Source organism: Pseudorasbora parva, chromosome 25 (genome assembly GCF_024679245.1).
Source record: "Pseudorasbora parva isolate DD20220531a chromosome 25, ASM2467924v1, whole genome shotgun sequence".
Lineage (NCBI taxonomy): Eukaryota > Metazoa > Chordata > Actinopteri > Cypriniformes > Gobionidae > Pseudorasbora > Pseudorasbora parva.
This window is the reverse complement of record NC_090196.1, coordinates 1,195,811-1,215,856: the sequence shown is the minus strand read 5'-3', so window position 1 is coordinate 1,215,856 and position 20,046 is coordinate 1,195,811. Positions and strand designations below refer to the sequence as shown.

At 40.3% G+C, this 20,046-nt stretch overlaps 1 protein-coding gene across 2 annotated transcripts in view; it reads left to right on the top strand.

The window, feature by feature from the left end:
• pamr1b (peptidase domain containing associated with muscle regeneration 1b) overlaps positions 1-20,046 on the top strand; it is a 42,188-nt gene that overhangs the window by 9,266 nt on the left and 12,876 nt on the right. For both annotated transcript variants that reach the window (XM_067436818.1, XM_067436817.1), the window contains exons 3-5: positions 726-851; positions 3,155-3,269; positions 12,825-13,042. In XM_067436818.1, coding sequence (XP_067292919.1) covers positions 726-851; positions 3,155-3,269; positions 12,825-13,042 — 459 coding nt within the window. The remainder of the gene's footprint in view (positions 1-725; positions 852-3,154; positions 3,270-12,824; positions 13,043-20,046) is intronic.

The window sequence follows — 20,046 nt, the reverse complement described above, 5'->3', positions numbered from 1 at the left end:
CAGTGGATATCATAGGGATGCTCCTAATGTGTGGAAGCAGTATTCAGATATATCCTGGCCAAATGGATGTTTCATTCATATAAGACAATCTCATCATTTATTATGACGAGTTCAGTTAATGGGAAAGTTCACCCAAAAAGGAAAATTAGCCCATGTTTTACCTCAAGTCATCCTAGGCATATATTACTTTCTTCTTTCAGACGAGTTACAGTCAGAGTTATATGAGATGCACTTTTATAATGAATGGATGCACGTTTTTGGACTGCCATTCACTGCCATTATAACCGTTGGAAGATCCAGGACATTTTTCAGTATAACTCTGTGTTCGTCTGAAAGAAGAATGTCATACACACCTGGGATGGCTTGAGGGCGAATCATAAGGTAATTTTCATTTTTGGGTGAACTATTCCTTCAAAAACTTTGCAATATTGGAGATGTAGCCACAGAAAATGCTTATTTGAAGAATAATTCTAGTTCAATACAACCTAATAAAATCTCAGTACCCTAACCCTACTATTCCAGCATGAAGTGTATTAAAGGACGCCCCACCACAGCTACAACACAGTGTTCTGTTAATATTACTGGCCATCTCCCAAATGAAGAATAGTGGTATAGATAGTAGATGACACCAAAGCTCTCTGCATCTTCTTCGCCAGTTCATCAGAACCAAACCCAATCTTCAATGCCTCTTTCTGATTCTTGGGCTTTTGCTTTTTCCACCGCAGGCTGCAGCATATTTGAGAACTGCAAGCGTTGTAACAACGGCACATGGAGCCCGAGGGACGATTTCTTTGTCAAAGGGCAGTACTGCGCAGAGTGTCGCCCAGGATGGTCCGGCGGAGACTGTTTAAGTAAGTTCATCACTCAGAGTAATGATATATTTACAGTTCATCTGGGAATTTCTTTCTCTGGAACATGACTGTGAAATGCTCAGTCTTTGCTTGCTTGTCTAAAGATGAGTTGTGAATGCTTGTATTACTAGGGGTGTAACTGATATGGATTGATATAGCGATTAAATAACTAACGATGTGATGTATCGGTGCAACATGTAAAGAGATGTAAGAGACTCCTTTATTTTGACACTCTCCACATCTTTACGCAGTGTCCGTCTATGCATTACCGGCTTTATTGTGTGCATTCTCATTAAAACTCCCCTGGACTCGGAAGACAACGCATGTGTATCGGTATATTCATGGGTCAGCGCATTTACTCTTAAAGTGACAGCAGCCTAATAAACCTGCTACGGTCTGTGTCATTAATCAAACAACAAAAGACGAAGAGAAAATCTCTCACTGTTCTTCACTAATAACTTTTATATTATAAATCTATATATTTAATTTATACTATGCAGTGTTATTATACACTTGATTACTTTTTAAATTTCTGTGTCTGAAAACTTCTTAGACCTGATAAGCAGTGATTATTTCCTTTTTGTCTGTTTTATTGTATTTATTTGTGCTATTGCTTATAATTTGGTTATCTGAATCAAAACAAATCATATCACTGAAGTTGAGGTATATCATTGGCTATGAGAATTTTTATCTTATAGTTTTGTGATAATCCATCTGATTTACACAGATTTATTACACGGCTCTGTGAAATACTAGATTCTGATTGGTCAATCGCGCATTCCAGCGGTATGTTATTCCCAGATAACACACACCGCTCATCCGGGTACTACGAGTTATCTTGACCGGTTCTACTTCTGTGCTTAACGCTGGCGCCATCTTGTGGCTTAAACAGCCGTGGGTTACAATGGAAGACTTCAAGGCGGGTTTCCTTTATAAAGTTTTAAATATGGATATTTTTCTTACACAAACGCATCGATTGGAATCAGAAGGCTCTATTAACCCATCGGAGTCGCGTGGAGCACGTTATTTGACGGACAGCTGCGTTTATAATGGACTTCAGAAACAGCTCCAACTACTGCTGGGATTAAAGTTAGCCTGGACTTTTTAAATATAACTCTGATTGTATTTGTCTGACAGAAGAATGTCATAAACACCTATAATGACTTGAGGGTGAGTAAATCATAGGCTTGGTTTCATTTTTGGCTGAACTAACCCTTTCAGCATTCATTCTCAACATTTAGCAGCGATAGATAAAGGCTTAAAGCAGTCTGGAACTGTTTTTCTTTGCGGAAGCTTTGCGTAAGAGCTAATAAAATATTTAATCTCAAGACAATATTTAGTGTCTAATTTATTTGAGACTAGTAGTCGTGTAATAAGCGGGATAAAGTCCACCCAGCCGGTTGTTATCGCAGAATAAACCCCTTCAGAGTGACGCTCCGCTTCGCCTCGGGGTCCGGATCACTCTGAAGGGGTTTATTCTGAGATAACAACCGGCTGGGTGGACATTAGCCCTTACTTAAACATTATGATGAAGTTTTTCCTGAATCAATAATTGACCCGCTTACCCAGATATGCGTCCTTATGCTAAATATCTTTGCTCACGTTCACACTCTTTGGCTGAGATGTGACATGCTTGAGGAAGCTTTAAGGCTAATTCACACCGGCCCGACAGAAGCCGACTAACGCTGCCAATCACCAGATTAATGTCACTTCTCAGACATTCCACGACTCAACAAACACAGACTGAACATGTTCAGCTGCCGAAAAACAAGCGTCAAACCAATTCTGACAGAAGTAACACATTGATTTGACAAAACTCGACAAATGTCCCCACTGGGAATAAATCTCTCCAACAGAAAACATGTGCCTCAAAAACCTCGCTTGTAGTCCTGCCATTGTTTCTGTACTGTAGCTGTGTCTACATTTGCTTGATGCCGTCTGCTGGATACTTTGACTCGCCCTTAAACAAAGGTCCAGGAAGAGTTTATTACTGTGTCAACACTGTTTATGCAGTTTTCACTATAACGGGACAAAACATCATTACATGGTCATGAGGAGTTGAAGAATCAGTGGTTAACTTCATTTTAACGCCATTCTACAACCACAGCCTTCTGACTGCTTTCTGAACCCTGTAGTTTGATGCAGGTCATTGTGTTGATCAACATGACTGGGGCGGCTGACTAATCAGGGCAAAGGTTTTAAACATGTAGTGTTTTAATACTTGGAAAGCGCACAAAGTGTGATATTTTGCTTTTATTGTGTACATTTTACATCAATTTTACTGACTGTTTTTCCTTTTATAGCATGTGGTGGAACGATTCATAAGAGGCAGGGTCACCTGGTGCTGGAGAGTTACCCAAATAATGCCCGCTGCGAGTGGACGCTAAAAGTGGACCGGCCTTATACCATTGATCTGAGGTGAGAAGAGAACCCATACACACACACACACACACACACACCAAAACCATGAGGAAACAATTGACTTGTCTCGCACATATCTTTCTAGTGACTTGATTACAGAGAAACACTCATAAACACTCACAGCAGTGACAAGAGCGGCTCTTTGTAATCAATCGCACAATGCAAGGTAACAGCAGCTTGTTTTGCACCAAATTCATTTTTAATGAGGTTTCTTTTTCTTAAAAGGTTTGAAACATTATGTCATAAATGAATTCTCTTTGACAGCCTTATGGAACATAGCAGCCTCTGACATGCTCAGACAAGACTTCACTGCCAGGAAACCTCATGTTTTCAGAGCGAAGGACAGTTTACAATCCTAATGATTATCCCGTCTTTCATTGTGCCTGCACTGGGTGCGTAAAGCTCTTACAGAACCACACCAGCATCCGTGTATAACGCAAATTAACAACCAATTGGCTATAAAAAAAAAACATACATATTTGTAAGTTTAGACAAATGTAGAAATGTACAATATGGGCTTATTGACAGCATCTAAAACATAAACATTTGTATGCATTTACAGCTGTAAAAGTGAATAATGTCAATAACTTTAAAAACAACCCACTCCTATCTCTAAACCCAACCCTAACCATTTCCTAAGATTAGAACAATATGTGCAGAATGGATCCCTGTGAAAAATGTGATCATGACACAATATAATGTCTCAGTTACGTATGTAACTGACACTGTCAGAAGCTTGGCCGTAGCCACCTATGATGTCCCTTTTCCGAGGTGTATGTAATAAATGTTCTGAGTTAATTGCCATATATATTATTTCACGTGTTCATGTGCCCATATAATCTTAGTGAAAAGTGGTAAACAGATTTGGTTTGCTGTTTGCTGTAGAGGGGTTCAGAGAGGATATTCTACTCAAGCTTCTATTGCCCCCTATAATAGGCAAAATTGTGCAAAAGGAGGAGAAGGGGAGGAGGGAAGCAGAAATAATTAACAATGGGAAGAAGTAAGATGCCGGTTTTATACCATGGTATTAACTGGAAGATTAGATGGGCATACTCCTCACGAAATTACGTTTACAATATAAACAGAGCTCCACCTAGTTACCTCAAATTTTAAATCCCTGCCGACGGCCCTGGTCAGAAGCTGAAGTTATGGACGCTATGACGCTCAGGTGTGAAGATTGTCTGAAGGCTGTATAAAGTCATGACAGTGTATTGATTGATGTTACTGCACACCGAGGCATTGGGTCTCAGATGCCTCAAAAAGATGTGCTTGAAAAGCCTCCAGTCAGAGGAGTATGGCAATCTACACAACTTCTCGTTCCTTACTCAGTCAAAACATCTTCTGAAGACACTCGAGCCAAAGCCTTAGAGGAACCTCTAAAACATTATTTGCTTGGTTGCCACGAAACCTTTGTGATGAGCACCAAAACAAATGACCAATTGGCAAAAAATTTGAAATTTCTGACTCTTCTGTGACGCAAAGGTTGGAGGAGAAGAATTTGCAGGGTTTTTCAACAACTTGAGCAACATTGACCACTCAGGAGCCAAATACATACAGGAGGAGCTCACGGATAAAGCCTGTAAATCTCCAATTTTCTAAACTGGGCTAGGCCCATGAGATCTATTTATGTGCCTCTACTGGAGGCTGACCATCTGGAACGGAGCCCTGGAAGGACACAACAGCAGGGGATATCTGACCCATGGTCTGGTCTAACACAAGGGGCCCTATGTGAACAACGGGAGCAGCACCTGTCATAATTACAGGGCCGTAAACACCCAAGTTACAGCCTGACTCTCATACTCTGAAGGTAAAGTTACATGGAAAATAAGTGAGGTAAAGATAACATGGTTGATCAATCACCATTTGAATTACATAGTCCAGATCCGGCTCACATCTGGTACGCATGGAATCTACATGTACCAGATGTGACCCGGATCTGAGCCGACGCTGTTTCTACATTTCCAACGAACTTTGGATACAATTAACATCAGATATCCAACAGTTACAGTGGTGAAGTCAGAGGCAGCCAGATGAGATTGGAAGAGAGCAAGAGAAATCTGTAGGCTCGCTTATCAGAGCTTCATGTTCCAACAGCTGAAGCCAAGGACACAGTACTTTCATCCTGAAATTCCCATAGTCCAGACAGTATGATACAATATTAAGAGTGGCCCGAGTGTGCTGATCACCCAAACACTTAACACACTTATCATGTGTGTCTTCACTCCTAATAAAGCGAAGACAAGTAGAAGCAAACCTACAGAAGGGCATTGTTCACCCTGAAGAGTGATAATCCACTTGATGTGGGTCGCTGAACATGATGATCATAAACCAGAGAATAGGAAAAGAGAAAATATACACGTGCAGATAGACTGCCTTCCTGAGAAGATAAATCATCTTCCAGAAGCAAAATCTGAGTGGAGATGGCTGTCAGTGGGTTGCTTTTTTAGAGAATCCAATGGAAGATTGAATTAATAATATAGACACACGAAGAGAAACCACAGGCAATGCACCAATCAATGTAATATTAACGTGATTTTCAGAAGGCGCAGAGAACATAAATACACAAGGCTAGGTGATTAATGAGCGATAGGGTGATTAATGGGTGATAACTAGGTGATAGGCTTTCCTGTAGCTCAAACAATAGCGTGTGGCAATCATGGGTTCGATTCAAGCAAAAACTGACAAAAGGTGTAAAATGTGTACCTTGAATGCAATGTATGTCGCGTCTGCCAAACTCATAAATGTAAATGAAATTGTACTGAGACGAGGAACAGGTGAATAAGTATTTAGCGAAAAGGGCATCCAATGATCAAACTGGGTAAACCTGCACCTGCCCAACATGCGCAGTATTTAACAGAACACCAGACCGTTATCAGACGGCAGGACTAATTTAGGCTGTTTCTCAATACCAAGAACACAAGGTTCGGCATATTGAGAAATGGCCTTAATCCCATATCCGGCCATGACCCGAACCATACTCGCGTTAAATCTAAATCAGGTATACAAAAAAAATTGACTTTCTCATGTGACAAGCAATCAAATCAACATTAGGCATTCTGAGCTGATGCATTTTATAAAATTAGACACACAGCCCAACATGGTAATAATTAACAGGAAAAAAAAAAGATGAGAATGTGCATCCGTCGTGTAAACAGTACAAAACTTCTGCTCACATCATGTGTGGATGCTGTTTTGAACAAATGTGCAGAAATCATACCATAGGCTACACAGACGTGTAGAGGTCTCAATAAATTAAAAGAACATATAAATAAAATATAAGCCATTTGAATAGGTTTGGATCATTTGAAAGCAGTTGACTCTCAGTAGGTACCAAACTGAGTTAAAATATTCTTGGCAATTGGAACCACAGTCCGCACGTGCCTATTTCTGACCTGCGCCGCACATGACAGTGTTAATATTATTCCACTCGTTACATCAAATATTAGAGGCTTGAGAATCGTCCGTGCCTGGATCGCCCCAACAGTCCTTGACTGGTGTTGTCTTGATCTCCTCACTGTTGATCTACAACACAGTCACTGTGGAGTCGTAGTGACTGCAACGCTCACATAAATTTGACACATTCAAGAAATCTGGCAGGAGTTATTTACGCGCCTGCTGCAAGGAAAAAAAGTCATGTCAGTGTTCCAGTGTTTGAGAGCCAGGAAAACATTACCTCTCCATTCTAGAGAAAAACAAGACAGCTTTTGTCTCAAACATGAACTTTGATTATTGAAGACTTTATTTATATGTTATATATATGTTCTGTTTATATTCTACCAAGAAATCATTCAATTAAAAGTGTTTTTAAGAAAATATATATGTTATGGGAAATAACATATTTATGGGAGATAATAAAATGGTCAGAAAACTAGTGTGACACTCCTATTTGAGAGGAGGATTTACCAAGAATGAATTGAGACACTTATAGCACAGTTTATTTGCATGTGCTCTCTGTTATGTCCTTACATTTACACGCTTTAAATGCACATCGTTCGCCATGCACAAGTTTCCAAAAGCCACCGGGGTGGCGGTGGCGCTACAACTTGGGCCCATCGTCACTGCTTGCAGCTATATTTTTATATTAACCCTTTAACCCCAAAGTGTACTGTCGGTGGTACACCTCCCCCCTCAAAAAACCTGATCAAATTACTATACAAACATTACTTGGAATAAAATTATAATTTTAAAGTTTAAAAGCTCAACTAACCATTTTAACGAGTGCTGAGTCGTCCCTCTAAACCGGAGCATCCTCCGCAGGAACCACCTAGCTATTAAAAATTAATAATCATCATTTTTTTTAGAACTACTGCCTTGATTATAACACAAAATAGGTGTCATTTGAAAGATTAGAGTCTGGACTTTACAATTAGGGCTGGCCGATATGGCCAAAATTTCATATCCCGATATAGCTCATTTGATATCCCGATAACGATATACATAACGATATAGCAATTTTTCTGTTAATTCAGTTTATGAATAGTCTATACAAAATTGCAATGTGGAAATGAAGTTTGAAATGATATACAAAACAAATAAAGGTAGTATGGACTACATTATGATTTTATTTAGAACCTTTTTTTCAAGCAAGACTGCTGGTAAAGTTAACACCTGCCTAGGGATGTTAACCGATGACCGTTTGACCGATGGTTGACCGTATCAACGTTAACCGATCAAAGTTGTCGGTTAAAAAAAAGAAAAACAGTGATCTCTAAATTAGGCTATTATACAGTGGACTAAACGCTACCACAGTTAGCCGTCTCATTCCAAAATATTTTTGTGTGAAGTGAACATATCCCTCGCACTCAATTTTTCATAACTCGCCTGTTTGTACTTAATAAACCATTAAAACATTTGGCGCGAGGTCGCAGCGTTTGGGTTTGCACACTCACAAGGTTTGCAGAAAGTAAACAGGCTAACACTCGAGGTTAGAGCCAGAGCAGACGACAGTATGAAGCTTGCATTTCGCTTAAGATGGGCTTACATTTGGAAATATATTACATCTACATTTCAGTGGAAACACATAAGGTGTTGATCGTCTTTCTTTATTATTGTTAGCACTACCTCGAACTAAAGCGGCGTCTCTTCGGAGCTGTCATTTTCTTAAATGAGCCGCGGCAATGTTTCAAATGAGCTTCTAACGCTGGACAAACGATCACCTTGCCCAAACCATTTCGAAACTAAGGAGCCATTGTCCTCAGATTACAAACAAGCTCCTCGGCGGCGCGTTTGCGCTTTGCTGGACTCGTGTTTCGCGCTGTGGGGGATTAAAAAAAAGTGACGTGAGTGGAAGGGAGGCGGCAGCGCTAGGACTGTGTGTGTGTGTGTGTGTGTGTGTGTGTGTGTGTGTGTGAGTGAGAGAGAGAGAGAGAGAGAGAGAGAGAGAGAGAGAGAGAGAGAGAGAGAGAGAGAGAGAGAGGAACGCGGCTCGCGGCTGTTATTTCAAATAGCGCAGCATATTTTAAACTAATCGGTTAACCGGTTTCAACCGGCTAATGAGGCTCAGTGGTCAGTCAAGAAAATGTTTAGTTTTCGCCATCCCTACACCTGTCATTAAAATATTCCAATATATGGCTATATGGTGTGCCACGCGTAAAAGCCCGCTGCAGCGTCTGTGTCTGAAGTTTGTTTTGAGCGCTATGCCACCACTCTGGCGTAATTACTCTGAGTATTACCCTGGTCTGAACCGCGTCTACTACCGTCTTCCTCCATGTTTGTTTATGTATTGCAGCGTGCATGGGCATGCCGTGGCGTGAGGTGCATATTGACGTAAAATTCTGCCGTAAACGCCTTATCGTGGCGTAAGCGATAGAGCCTAATATAAAACGATAGACATTTTCTATCGTCCAGACGATATATTTCGTCATATCGCCCAGCCCTATTTACAATGAATATTATTGGCTGATAAATAATTTATGTATTTAATTTATGAAATACATGTATTGCAATGTGTCAAAAACATCACACAACTTAGATAGCTATGTCATTTGTAAGGGCTCATGGAGTAGAATACAACAAGCATAATTATGTTGGGCTTTGACTAAACGTGAGCAACAAAAAGTATGTGAAGCTCCGCACGACCCATATGTAAATAATATATGGTTGTAGCATTAATGTCACGTTTTCACTCGTAACTTCATGAAACATGCTCAGATTGTGGAAAATTACACATCAATATATTTACGGCAGGTTCTCACGATTAACATGCCTTCAAAACATAATCCATTGCATTGATTACAAGATATTCTCTAAAATGCCTCTAGGACTTAAAGGGTTAAATTACATTGTATTTGTCCCAAATCGTCATTAATGTACAGCAAGACACATTTGGTTTTACATTCATAGTTTTATAGTTTGGGATGAACAGGAAAAACAGGGCATTCATTCAACAACAAAAAAACTTTTACAGGTTATAGACTAGAGTATTTATGCAAATGCAAAACCTAATAAACTGAAAAAATTGTATGCGTTTTGGTCGTTCATTTACATGACAACAGCATTTTGAATGCCTGAAAACAGAAGCATTTGAAAGCGACGCCTTGTAAACAACAAAAACGTGATTTCGTGAAAATGGTGACATCACACGCATGTGTATGGTATGTGTTCACGGAGTGTTTCTTGACAAAGTGACATCGCTAACTACTGGCCTGGCATGCATCATACAGCCTTTTTAGTCATTTTCTCATGACTGAACGTTGTCGTCTGTTTCATATTGAGTAAACATACCCTGTGTGAATTTTGCGTCAGTTAGACTTTATTCCTATTGAGACAGTAATTGTTATTCATGTGGACGTCCGTAAAAATAAATGTGCAGCCTCCTCTGATAAAACTTGTGTATTTGGATGGTGATTTATTCACGGTGGAGGAGCGAGTTTTGTGATCCTGTGCACCTGGGAACACTCCTCACGTGGTCAGTCGAATGATTCTCTGCTGGAAAAACCTCATATGCTTGGAATAATAAGAATAAAATCAATAGGAAATAATTATGAGTTACTTAATTATTTAAATGTCCTGTTTAAAAATAGGAAGATGTCATTTTAAAAACGTGGAAATGAGTGGAAATAAGTTATAGAGTCCTGCAAATTCTAAAACCCTTATAACCTTAAGTAGTGTTCGTTTCAAACGTTTACATGTTTTTCTTCTTTTTCTCTTTTAAGCAGTGATGAAAGAATATTCTTGTAAATACTTTCCAGCATTTCGTTAATAAAGTGATCTCAGATCAGTTCCCTGTGTTTGCTTTGGTAATGCTAATCTGTTGCCATGGTGTTTGATTAGCCCTCATGTGCCGTTAATAATGTCGTTTAGGGCCTGTGTTTCTCTGTATATATAGCACTCACTTCCGTGATTCTTCTTCAGATCTTATTTTTAAAAGGTGGATGTTCTGTCCCCATGTTTTTGTGTCTAGATAAGCTGATTCAAAATAACTGCAACCCATTGACAATAAAATTCAGTTTACCACCACAAAACCAGAGAAGTTGGGGCATTTTGTAAAATTTTATAAATTAAGATTCTCTTTAACCTTTTTTTAACTCACAAAAGTACATAAAAAGGTTTTCAAAGTTTTCACTGACACTCTTAAGAGTATTTTGTAAATAAAAACACATTTTGATTGCTGGTACACATGCCAAAACCCTTGAGACAGAGGCAAAATAAAAGTGAAAAGCTGAATATCCCAGTTAGCAGATGAATTGGGAATAGGTGAGCTTATCATTATTGGGTGTATAAGTCAGTCTTTGCAAGCAGAGATGGGTCATGGATCATTACTTTGTGCCGCATATCACAAGCATTCTCAAACAATTAAAAAAATCACATTTCTTAAATCAAGATTACAGAGAATTAAGGGCTTTCACATTCTACCATACATAATACTGTAAAACGATTGTGGGAATTCAGAGAAATCTCTGAATACATTTTATGAAAATCAATGCATTACCGGCAAATGACAGATATATTTTGTCTGTCACTGGCACAGCCGCGTATAAAATATAAAGCCGCATCGCATTATATTTTCATTATCTTACAGAATATAAAGTTTATTGTACCTATATGGCTACTCAGTTTTCTTGTTGTTGAAATCTTATGATCAAAATCAGAAAGTAACACAAAAGAAAAAGTGCTATTCACAGGATATTTAAAACGGAATATTTACTTCAACTAGACTATTATCGCTCTTCAAATACAAAAAGCATTATGAAGTGTTTCTTGAGTAAAGAAAATGCTGTACTTACTCGAACATCAGTTATTTATTTACCCTTGCATTGCAAACCAGCAGAGATGTGTGCGGCACATCTGAATGGAGGTGGGCGGAGTTATGAGGTTTGACTGACAGTTTGAGGAGCCAATGGAGTTACAAAGTTTAGTCAAAACCCCTTTTAAATGCTTTTATTGGTTAAATATTTGTAAAATCCACATGCTTTTTGCACATGTAAAATAATCTAAATTTTAAAAATGTGCTCATTTCAATTCTCCACCATATTTTCAATGCTGCACGCAAGTTCACGCTAACACAAAAACGTTCTCAAAAAAATCGAAGTACACGAGCTGAGACCTGACGTGAGATTTGATCGTAGCCACTGCTCACATCCATATAGATAAATGTCAAGTTTTGCTTGGAAACGGCCGTACACACCGTTTTCTACTGTACGTTTGATTCAGAAATGAGCCCCGGTTACCACAGCATGTTTAAAGCAGACACTGATTACTGATCCCAGACCAGGATCAACCGCATCCATGATTTGTTTAAGGAAACTTAAAGGTCCCGTTCTTCGCGATTCCATCTTTCAAACTTTAGTTAGTGTGTAATGTTGCTGTTAGAGCATAAATAATACCTGTAAAATTATAAAGCTCAAAGTTCAATGCCCAGCGAGATATTTTATTTACAGAAGTTTCCTTTCAAAGCCTACAGCGAGCGGCCGGTTTGGTCTACACCGCTGCACTTCCTGCTGTGATGACGGCACTAGAACCGTTTGTTGACTAAAGCTCCGCCCACAAGAACATGCAAAATAGGGGGCGTGGTCTCGTTGCTCTCCCGCGTGGAGAAGAGCGCGCATTCAGCGCTGGCAACTCCCCGTTATGGTAAGAGACGGGACCTTTCCGGGCAAAGTGCGCTAAGCTGCTGTCCAATCACAACACGGGAAGCGCTGGCCCAATCAGAACTCGTTACGTGTTTCTGAAGGAGGGACTTCATAGAACAAGGAAATCATCAGGCTGCTTTTAGGAGAGAGGAAACAGCGCTGTACAGATAAGACAACTGTGTGAAAAATACTGTTTTTTTACACGCGAAACATGAACTCATGTTATATTGCACACTGTAAACATAATCAAAGCTTCGAAAACACGCGAAGAACGGGACCTTTAATTTGCATATTTGCACCTGATTTAATGATGGAAGTTTCAAAAACAGATGACCATGCAAACCTTTCCACAAAATCTGTTACTGAACGTGCAGGTCATTCTGAGAGCTTGGCTGTGGAGAATACAACGCACACAATCTCTGCCTATCAGGCACCTGAATGGTGTCCTAATCACCTGCTCTTCTCATTCTCTGCATCTCAGGTTCATGATGCTCAGCTTGGAGTTTGAGCACAGCTGTCAGTATGACTATGTTGAAGTGAGGGATGGAGACAGCTTGAACTCGCGTGTGATTGGTCGTTTTTGTGGAAATGAGCGACCTCCTCCAATCAAAAGCACTGGCAGTTCACTGCACATTCTTTTCATCTCAGATGGTTACAAGAACTTTGATGGGTTTTTTGCCACCTTCCAGGAGAGCTCAGGTAAGACAATATTATCAGTGCGCTCTTTAAAAATATAGTTCATTACATTAAATTCACTTAGCAGACGCTTTTGCCTGAAGTGATTTACATTGGAGGAATTCGATAAGTGATTCATCTGAAAGAGGAAATAAACACGAGATAGATAGTCATGTCATCGGGGGTTTTCTGTACAAAGCAACCAACAATGTGCCACTCTGCAAATAAATATAAGCTGTATGAGTTGCTTGTTTGTGCAGTCGTGGTTGCAGCTGTGCGCTTGAATGCAATCCAGGAAGTGTCACACCTCTCAGTCACAGTCCAGCCTGTCACCATGTCAACAAGACAACAAATATAACACATAATAAATCAACCGACAGAACCCTAACCCCAACGGAGCAATACTTAAGTGAAGTTCAGGATGAGGAATTGAAACCAATATTCACAGATTCTTTAGAAATTATATAGATAGATTGTGCCAAAAGGGCTTTAACTGGGAGGCAAGCACAGTATGAGAGAGATCTGATATCGAATACTTCTCTACTATATAGTATGCAAAAAACAGTACATCTAAAGAGTAGTATGTCTGCATTCATAGTATTTTGAAAAACAGTGGGGTGAAAAGTACCCGGATGACCTACCGTTTCCGGCGAGGTTCTGGAGTGTGTTAATGATGGACACTTTACTATCCCATGAGGCCACAGGAGAGAATATATGAATGGAGGTGAAGGGACGCACCGGATGCTGGTAGGTCACATGATAATGACAACATGGCGGACGTAGTCGGTCCGGATTACATTCATACTTCACACATTCAAGAATTTACTTTTTTAACGGTTGCGAAGCTCATTCAAATGTAGTGCCTACTCACATGGTACACATTTTTGGACAGAGCTATGGTCTTTCCCACATGTAGGCTCATTGTCTCGGACTCTGGAAGTGAGAGCTATGGAGTGGCTGAATGGATAGATTTTTATTTGAACCCACTTTCCACAAGACACAACAGCTATTTAAAAAACAAGTACCACTTTTTACCAAAGATCTAGGATATGGAGGTAGGGAGGGAGGCAAGACTGTCAAATAATGGAAAAACTGGGTAGAAGACTCAATTGCAGGGTAGGAAGATATTTATTAACAAAACTATAATAAGCACAAAACAAAACATACTCAATATACCGAAACATCTGAAATCGAACTGAAACACAACAGGGAAACCAGGAGACATAGACAACAATCTGATGCCTGACTACAAACACAAGGAGAGAGTAATGAGGGCAAAACAGGTGGGGCAAATAATCAATAATAAGAGGATGAGAAGGGCGAGGTCAGACAAGAGCACATTGCCCAAAATAACAAAACACTCAAAGTGCCACACAAGACAGGACAGGCATGTGGCATCAAAAGCCTCTACGCCAATACAGAAACTGAGAGAGACTTGGTGACAGTGAAGAAATGTTTAGAAAGAAATCCGTTCAAAGATAGGCCAGGATCTATTTTGTATTAATATTATAGCTGACTGTCATTAAAAATGACTGAGTTCAACAGATGATACTATCTACAAACTAAAGGTACCGCCATGAGTAAGAAATCCACACCAGCCTATGCAATATACACCGATCAGGCATAACATTATGAGCACTGACAAGTGAAATTAATCAACACTGATGATCTCTTCATCACGGCTCCTGTTAGTGGGTGGGATATATTAGGCAGCAAGTGAACATTTTGTCCTCAGAGTTGATGTGTGTGAAGCAGGAGAAATGGGCAAGCGTAAGGATTTGAGCGAGTTTGGCCAGATTGTGACGGCTAGACGACTGGGTCAGAGCATCTCCAGAACTGCAGCTCTTGTGGGCTGTTCCCGGTCTGCAGTGGTCAGTATCTATCAAAAGTGCTCCAAGGAAGGACCAGTGGAGAACCGGCCACAGGGTCATGGGCGGCCAAGGCTCATTGATGACCGTGGGGAGCGAAGGCTGGCCCGTGGGGTCCGATCAAACAGACGAGCTACTGGAGCTCAAACTGCTCCAGAAGTTAATGCTGGTTCTGATAGAAAGCTGGCAGAATACACAGAGCAGCTCAGTTTGAGGCGTATGGACCAGTCAGGGTGACCTCTGACCCCTGACCCCGCCGAAAGCACCAACAGTGGCACGTGAGCATCAGAACTGGACCACGGAGCAATGGAAGAAAGGTGGCCCGGTCTGAGGAATCGCGTGTTCTTCTACATCACGTGGATGGCCGGGTGTGTGTGTGTGTGTGTGTGTGTGGCTTACCTGAGGAACACATGGCCCCAGGATGCACTATGGGAAGAAGGCGAGCCGGCGGAGGCAGTGTGATGCTTTGGGCAATATTTCTGCCGGGAAACCTTGGGTCCTCCATCCATGTGGATGTTACTTTGTAACTTTACTTTGTAAACTTTATACAGATCAGTTGAGTGAACAATCAGAAGTAAATGCGGTTGTCATTTCCAAACAGTGTGAGCGTTGCCATAGAAAAGTAAGTTTTTTCCATCGATTTGAGTTGTGCACGGCACTGCATGTGCAAATTGGTCAGAACAACTTAAAATATTAATGTACATTGACTTTTCAAGAACTTTGGTAGGCTTTGCAACAAAGGAATTGAACTAGACTTCAGATGGTTTCTGCAGGAAAGGGATCTCTAGTGATGTGTCTGTTTTAATGTTTTATTGTTTGAGTTTAATGATCATATGCTGGTGATCATCAAGAAAGGATAAAGCGAACCTTGCCTTAAACTTCTTGAGAACCTATAAAGGGGTGACTGCATGCTTTAACCACTAGATGGAAGCAAAATCCAGAAATACAAATCTTAATTTTTATTTGAAGGTTTCTTTGAATTGCACCAGTAGACATTGGAAATGCTGTCGCGGCTAAGTCTACATGAGAACCATTCAAGGAAATCCAGACCCTCATCGAGATATGATTGTCAGCATGATTCTGACCAGACAAGAGTTAAACAATTAAAATATTGTGACTCAATTGACTGTTAAAGATTTCTCATGTTTTTATGAGCAAATTGCATTACTTATTGGAAGCTTGTTTTGTGTAGTGGTTCTCAAGCTGTGGCATAGAAATTCTCAAGCATTCTTTCAGGATTCTCAACGTTTGAATAATGATGTCAATTATAAGGAACAATATTAATCAATTAAATAAATTATACACATTACACCAAGCTAAAACAGACATGTATGTACTGTTAGCAATACGCTAAGAGCTACAGGTGAGGAAATGATTTACATTTTGGACACTTTCATGGTAGAAGAACATTGTGTGGCTGTTTGCATTGCTTCAGTCATCTGAACACAAGCCTTAAAGTCCCAGTGAACCGGAAGTAGCGAGTGAGGTCACGTTCATTGGGAACTTCCGCTGTGTCACCCGGCCCCAGAGCGGTGACGCAGCGTCTCGTTCCCAATTCCGGGAACTAAGGTTACAGACGTAATCGAGATGTTTTCTTCAGTGCTCTGACACATTTCCAAGTGAAACGGAATATTAAATAGAGGGCAGAGTTTTACTTCAGCGCTCCTCCTCTCCATCTCGCACTCATAGCAGGCGAACAGTAGAGGGGAGTGGTTACGCATTTTAAAACGCAAGCCGTCAAACTGACATCATCTGAGAAGGGACACCATTTCCCGACCGGAAGTAACTTTTCAGATTCTGATTAAAGATTACTACGACAAAAAAAACCTGTGTGTATTAACTTACACGGATTAATTGTTCACCCTAAAACCTGTAATATGTGCTAACACAGTAAAAAAGATCGATTTTGATATCATAAGGACTTCATGATATCAAAGATCACAGACACTCATTGTATGCTGTATTGTTATGCATTTACATCCAAACCAATGTCTCCTGATCTGCATGATGTGTTGGAAGCAGTAGTAGCAGATGTGAACTTCATTAAGTCAAAACCAGTGGATTCCCATCTCATAACAAAACAGAGAATGAAAATATGGGTAACCGACGATCGCATTTGATCGGCATTTTTTCCACTGTCATGCAGATGTTTGGAGTTAAAACTCACTATTTGAAAGCAAATTAACCTGACCTGGCACTGTTCTTTTCTGACCAACAGTGGAAACTGGTCAAATCTGGCCTACCTTGCAGGCATTTTTAATAGTCTCAATGGACTAACTCTGTATTCAGGAGTCTTATTTCTCAATATTGGAGGAAAGCGACAAAATAAATGCATTCAGGACTTTCCAAATCTAACATAATTTTTGGACACAAACCTAAAGGGAGTGGACTTCACACTCGACACCATTACCACTCACCTCACACAATTAAGATTTCAGTCATTACTTCACAGTCAATGACATGGGTATGACCACATTTGAGATTCTTTTTCTGTGATGTGATAGCCAGAAAGGCTGGGGATAAAGTTGTGGAACTATCCAGTGATCACACTCTCAGGATTGGATTTAATCAGCAGACCTGAATATCGCACACATGATATATTGACCTAAATCAGTTGGAAACATTTCGAGGTCTGATATTTTCTGATGATGACTGTCGTCAATAGCAGCAATGTAAAACAAACCGTGACTGGCGCCATCTTGCATCTCATTTAGTGACTACATTGAAAATGACAACTCGTTTAATGTCACTGTAGTGTTCTTCTTGTTGCCAGGATGATTTTTTTGTACATTATGGATTTTAACATAAACAGGCTGGATGTACATTATCCCTTACATATCACATTGAATTGTGTATACTTTGAGCCTTGTTGAAACTAAGTTAATTATGGAAAATAATAATAAACAATTAAAAACTTCTTGGTTTATTAAAACTATTTAAAAGTAGAATTTCATGTTAATTTGCAGGTTCAGAGAGTATACTGAAACCAAAGACGCATTGACAGTTATGTAACACAGATAGGAGGAGTGCAGTCAATGCAAAAATCCAATACAGGACCATTACAATCAAGGACCTTATAATTTAATGCAATCTTCACCCTAACTTTGATGGAAAATCCACAGAATTAGGAGTTTTTTGTCAGTTTTGGATGATAAATACTGCCCAATAAGCTGTAGCACAGTAGCTAGACAAATAAGTGAACTAGCAGCAGAGAAGGAAGCCAATATAAAGCCCAGAATGCAGAAAGCTGACTTTGTTTCAGTGACAGGTGACACCTGACCTGCCAAGACCATTTGTGGATTTATGGGGATGACAGCCCATTTCATGGACATGAAGTTCAGTCCAAGACTACAGTCTGTTCTCCTAAAGCCTAGTTCAGACTGCACGATTTTCGAACTCGTCGGGTCACTGCTCTATTCACACTGCATGACTATCTGGGGTATCATTCAGTCACTGCTGTGTTCACACTGACCGATGGTTTGACGACAGAGGAGTTCACACTGCATGACTGAACAAGAGGAAGAATCGCCGACAACTCTCTCTCTCTCTCTCCGGTGCACAAACTATGTTTCCCAAACACACGTGCGATGTGCCGAGTAAACAACGCGAGATCACACGTGCGTTAGACTGGAATTCTCGCGCGAGTCTTTGAATTGTTATTTAAAATGATAAACTGCACAATGTTTGCTTCAAACTGTATGTGCGCTGATTTGTGGAGAAAAAGGAAAAAAAGATTATGGCGGAAGAAATTGTTGGAGAGACAGAGGGAGCCAGGATTGTGTTCTGCAAAGATAATAATTGTGTAATGTGCTGCTGCTGTGGCTGGATGTGCAAATGTTTGGCCTTTGTTTCTGTTTGATAGAATTGTAAATATATCTATTAAAATACTGATATTCTGCTCTATAACTCCTCCCTGAACGTCCTGCTGCCCTGTATCTCACTCTCTCATTGGCTGTCGGTGTAATTTTCAGTCAGAACGCAGTTCACACAGCAGGAGTTTGAATCGCCGGCAGGTCCAGATATTTAGCATGCCAAATATCTCACCGGCGTCGGCGACTCGTCGGCGATTCTCTCTGATCGCGTCTTTGATTATTCACACTGCGTGATTGTCACTCGCGTGCATGAGCACCGATTTGCCTGTGATCTCGGGCATTTGTCGGCGATTTCACAAAACCTGTCGGTGACTCAAAATCGGGGCAAAAATTGGGCAGTGTGAACTAGGCTTAAGCTGTGACAGGTTCACTGGGTCTCACACTGAGAATAAATCATTGATAAATTCGAACAGATTTGCAAAAAACACAACAAAGACAAGACTGATTATAGGGGAGATCTAATTCTCCTGCTAATTCTCTTTCGGGAGATCTAATTCTCCTGCCAGGCTGTTATTGAAAATAAGAACTTGTTCTTAAGTAACTTGCCTGGTTAAATAAAACAAATTATATAATCTGTGACAGTGCTGCTAATGTGAAAAAAGTGTTCACAGTGTGTTTCCCAGTTGTACACTTAACTGAGAGTCTAAAAGATGAGCTAGATAACCCAAGCCTATGGGAGGAGGTAAGAGAGAATGACCAAATTGATGTGGAATCCATTCAGAACAACTGCCAGAAACAACACCTTCAGTGTTTTGCACTTACGCTGCAGTTGCTCAAGATGGATTAAAAGAGACAAATGTATTGAACTATTCACTGGGAAAGCAGACTAAATTCTGCAGCCTTCTGCACTCCTCCTGTGGGTTGAAGGAAGCATTTGAGGCCGAATATGGAGGAAATCCCAGTATCCCTTCTGCCACGTCAGTCAGATGGAATTCCACATTACGTCTTGTGGAGGCAGTCACTCAACTTGATGACCAAAAGCTCTGCACTGTCCTGAAAAAACAAGGACATAAAGAACTCTGCCTGACACCCAGAGAAATTAGTCAGTTGAAAGAACTTTGTAAAGTATTGGGACCATTTCTTCAAGCCACTGACCTGACCCAAGGGGAAAAATTGATAACAATCAGTGCAGATCTTCCGTGTGTCCTCTCCTTGAATAGTCATCTCACCAGGATTTTAACTTCAGTCAGACACCTCACTGGGTTAGTGAAAGTGCTACAGAGGTCACTTAAGCATTGTTATAAGGGGATTTTCTTAATTCATATGTAGACAGGTAAAGGTAAAGACA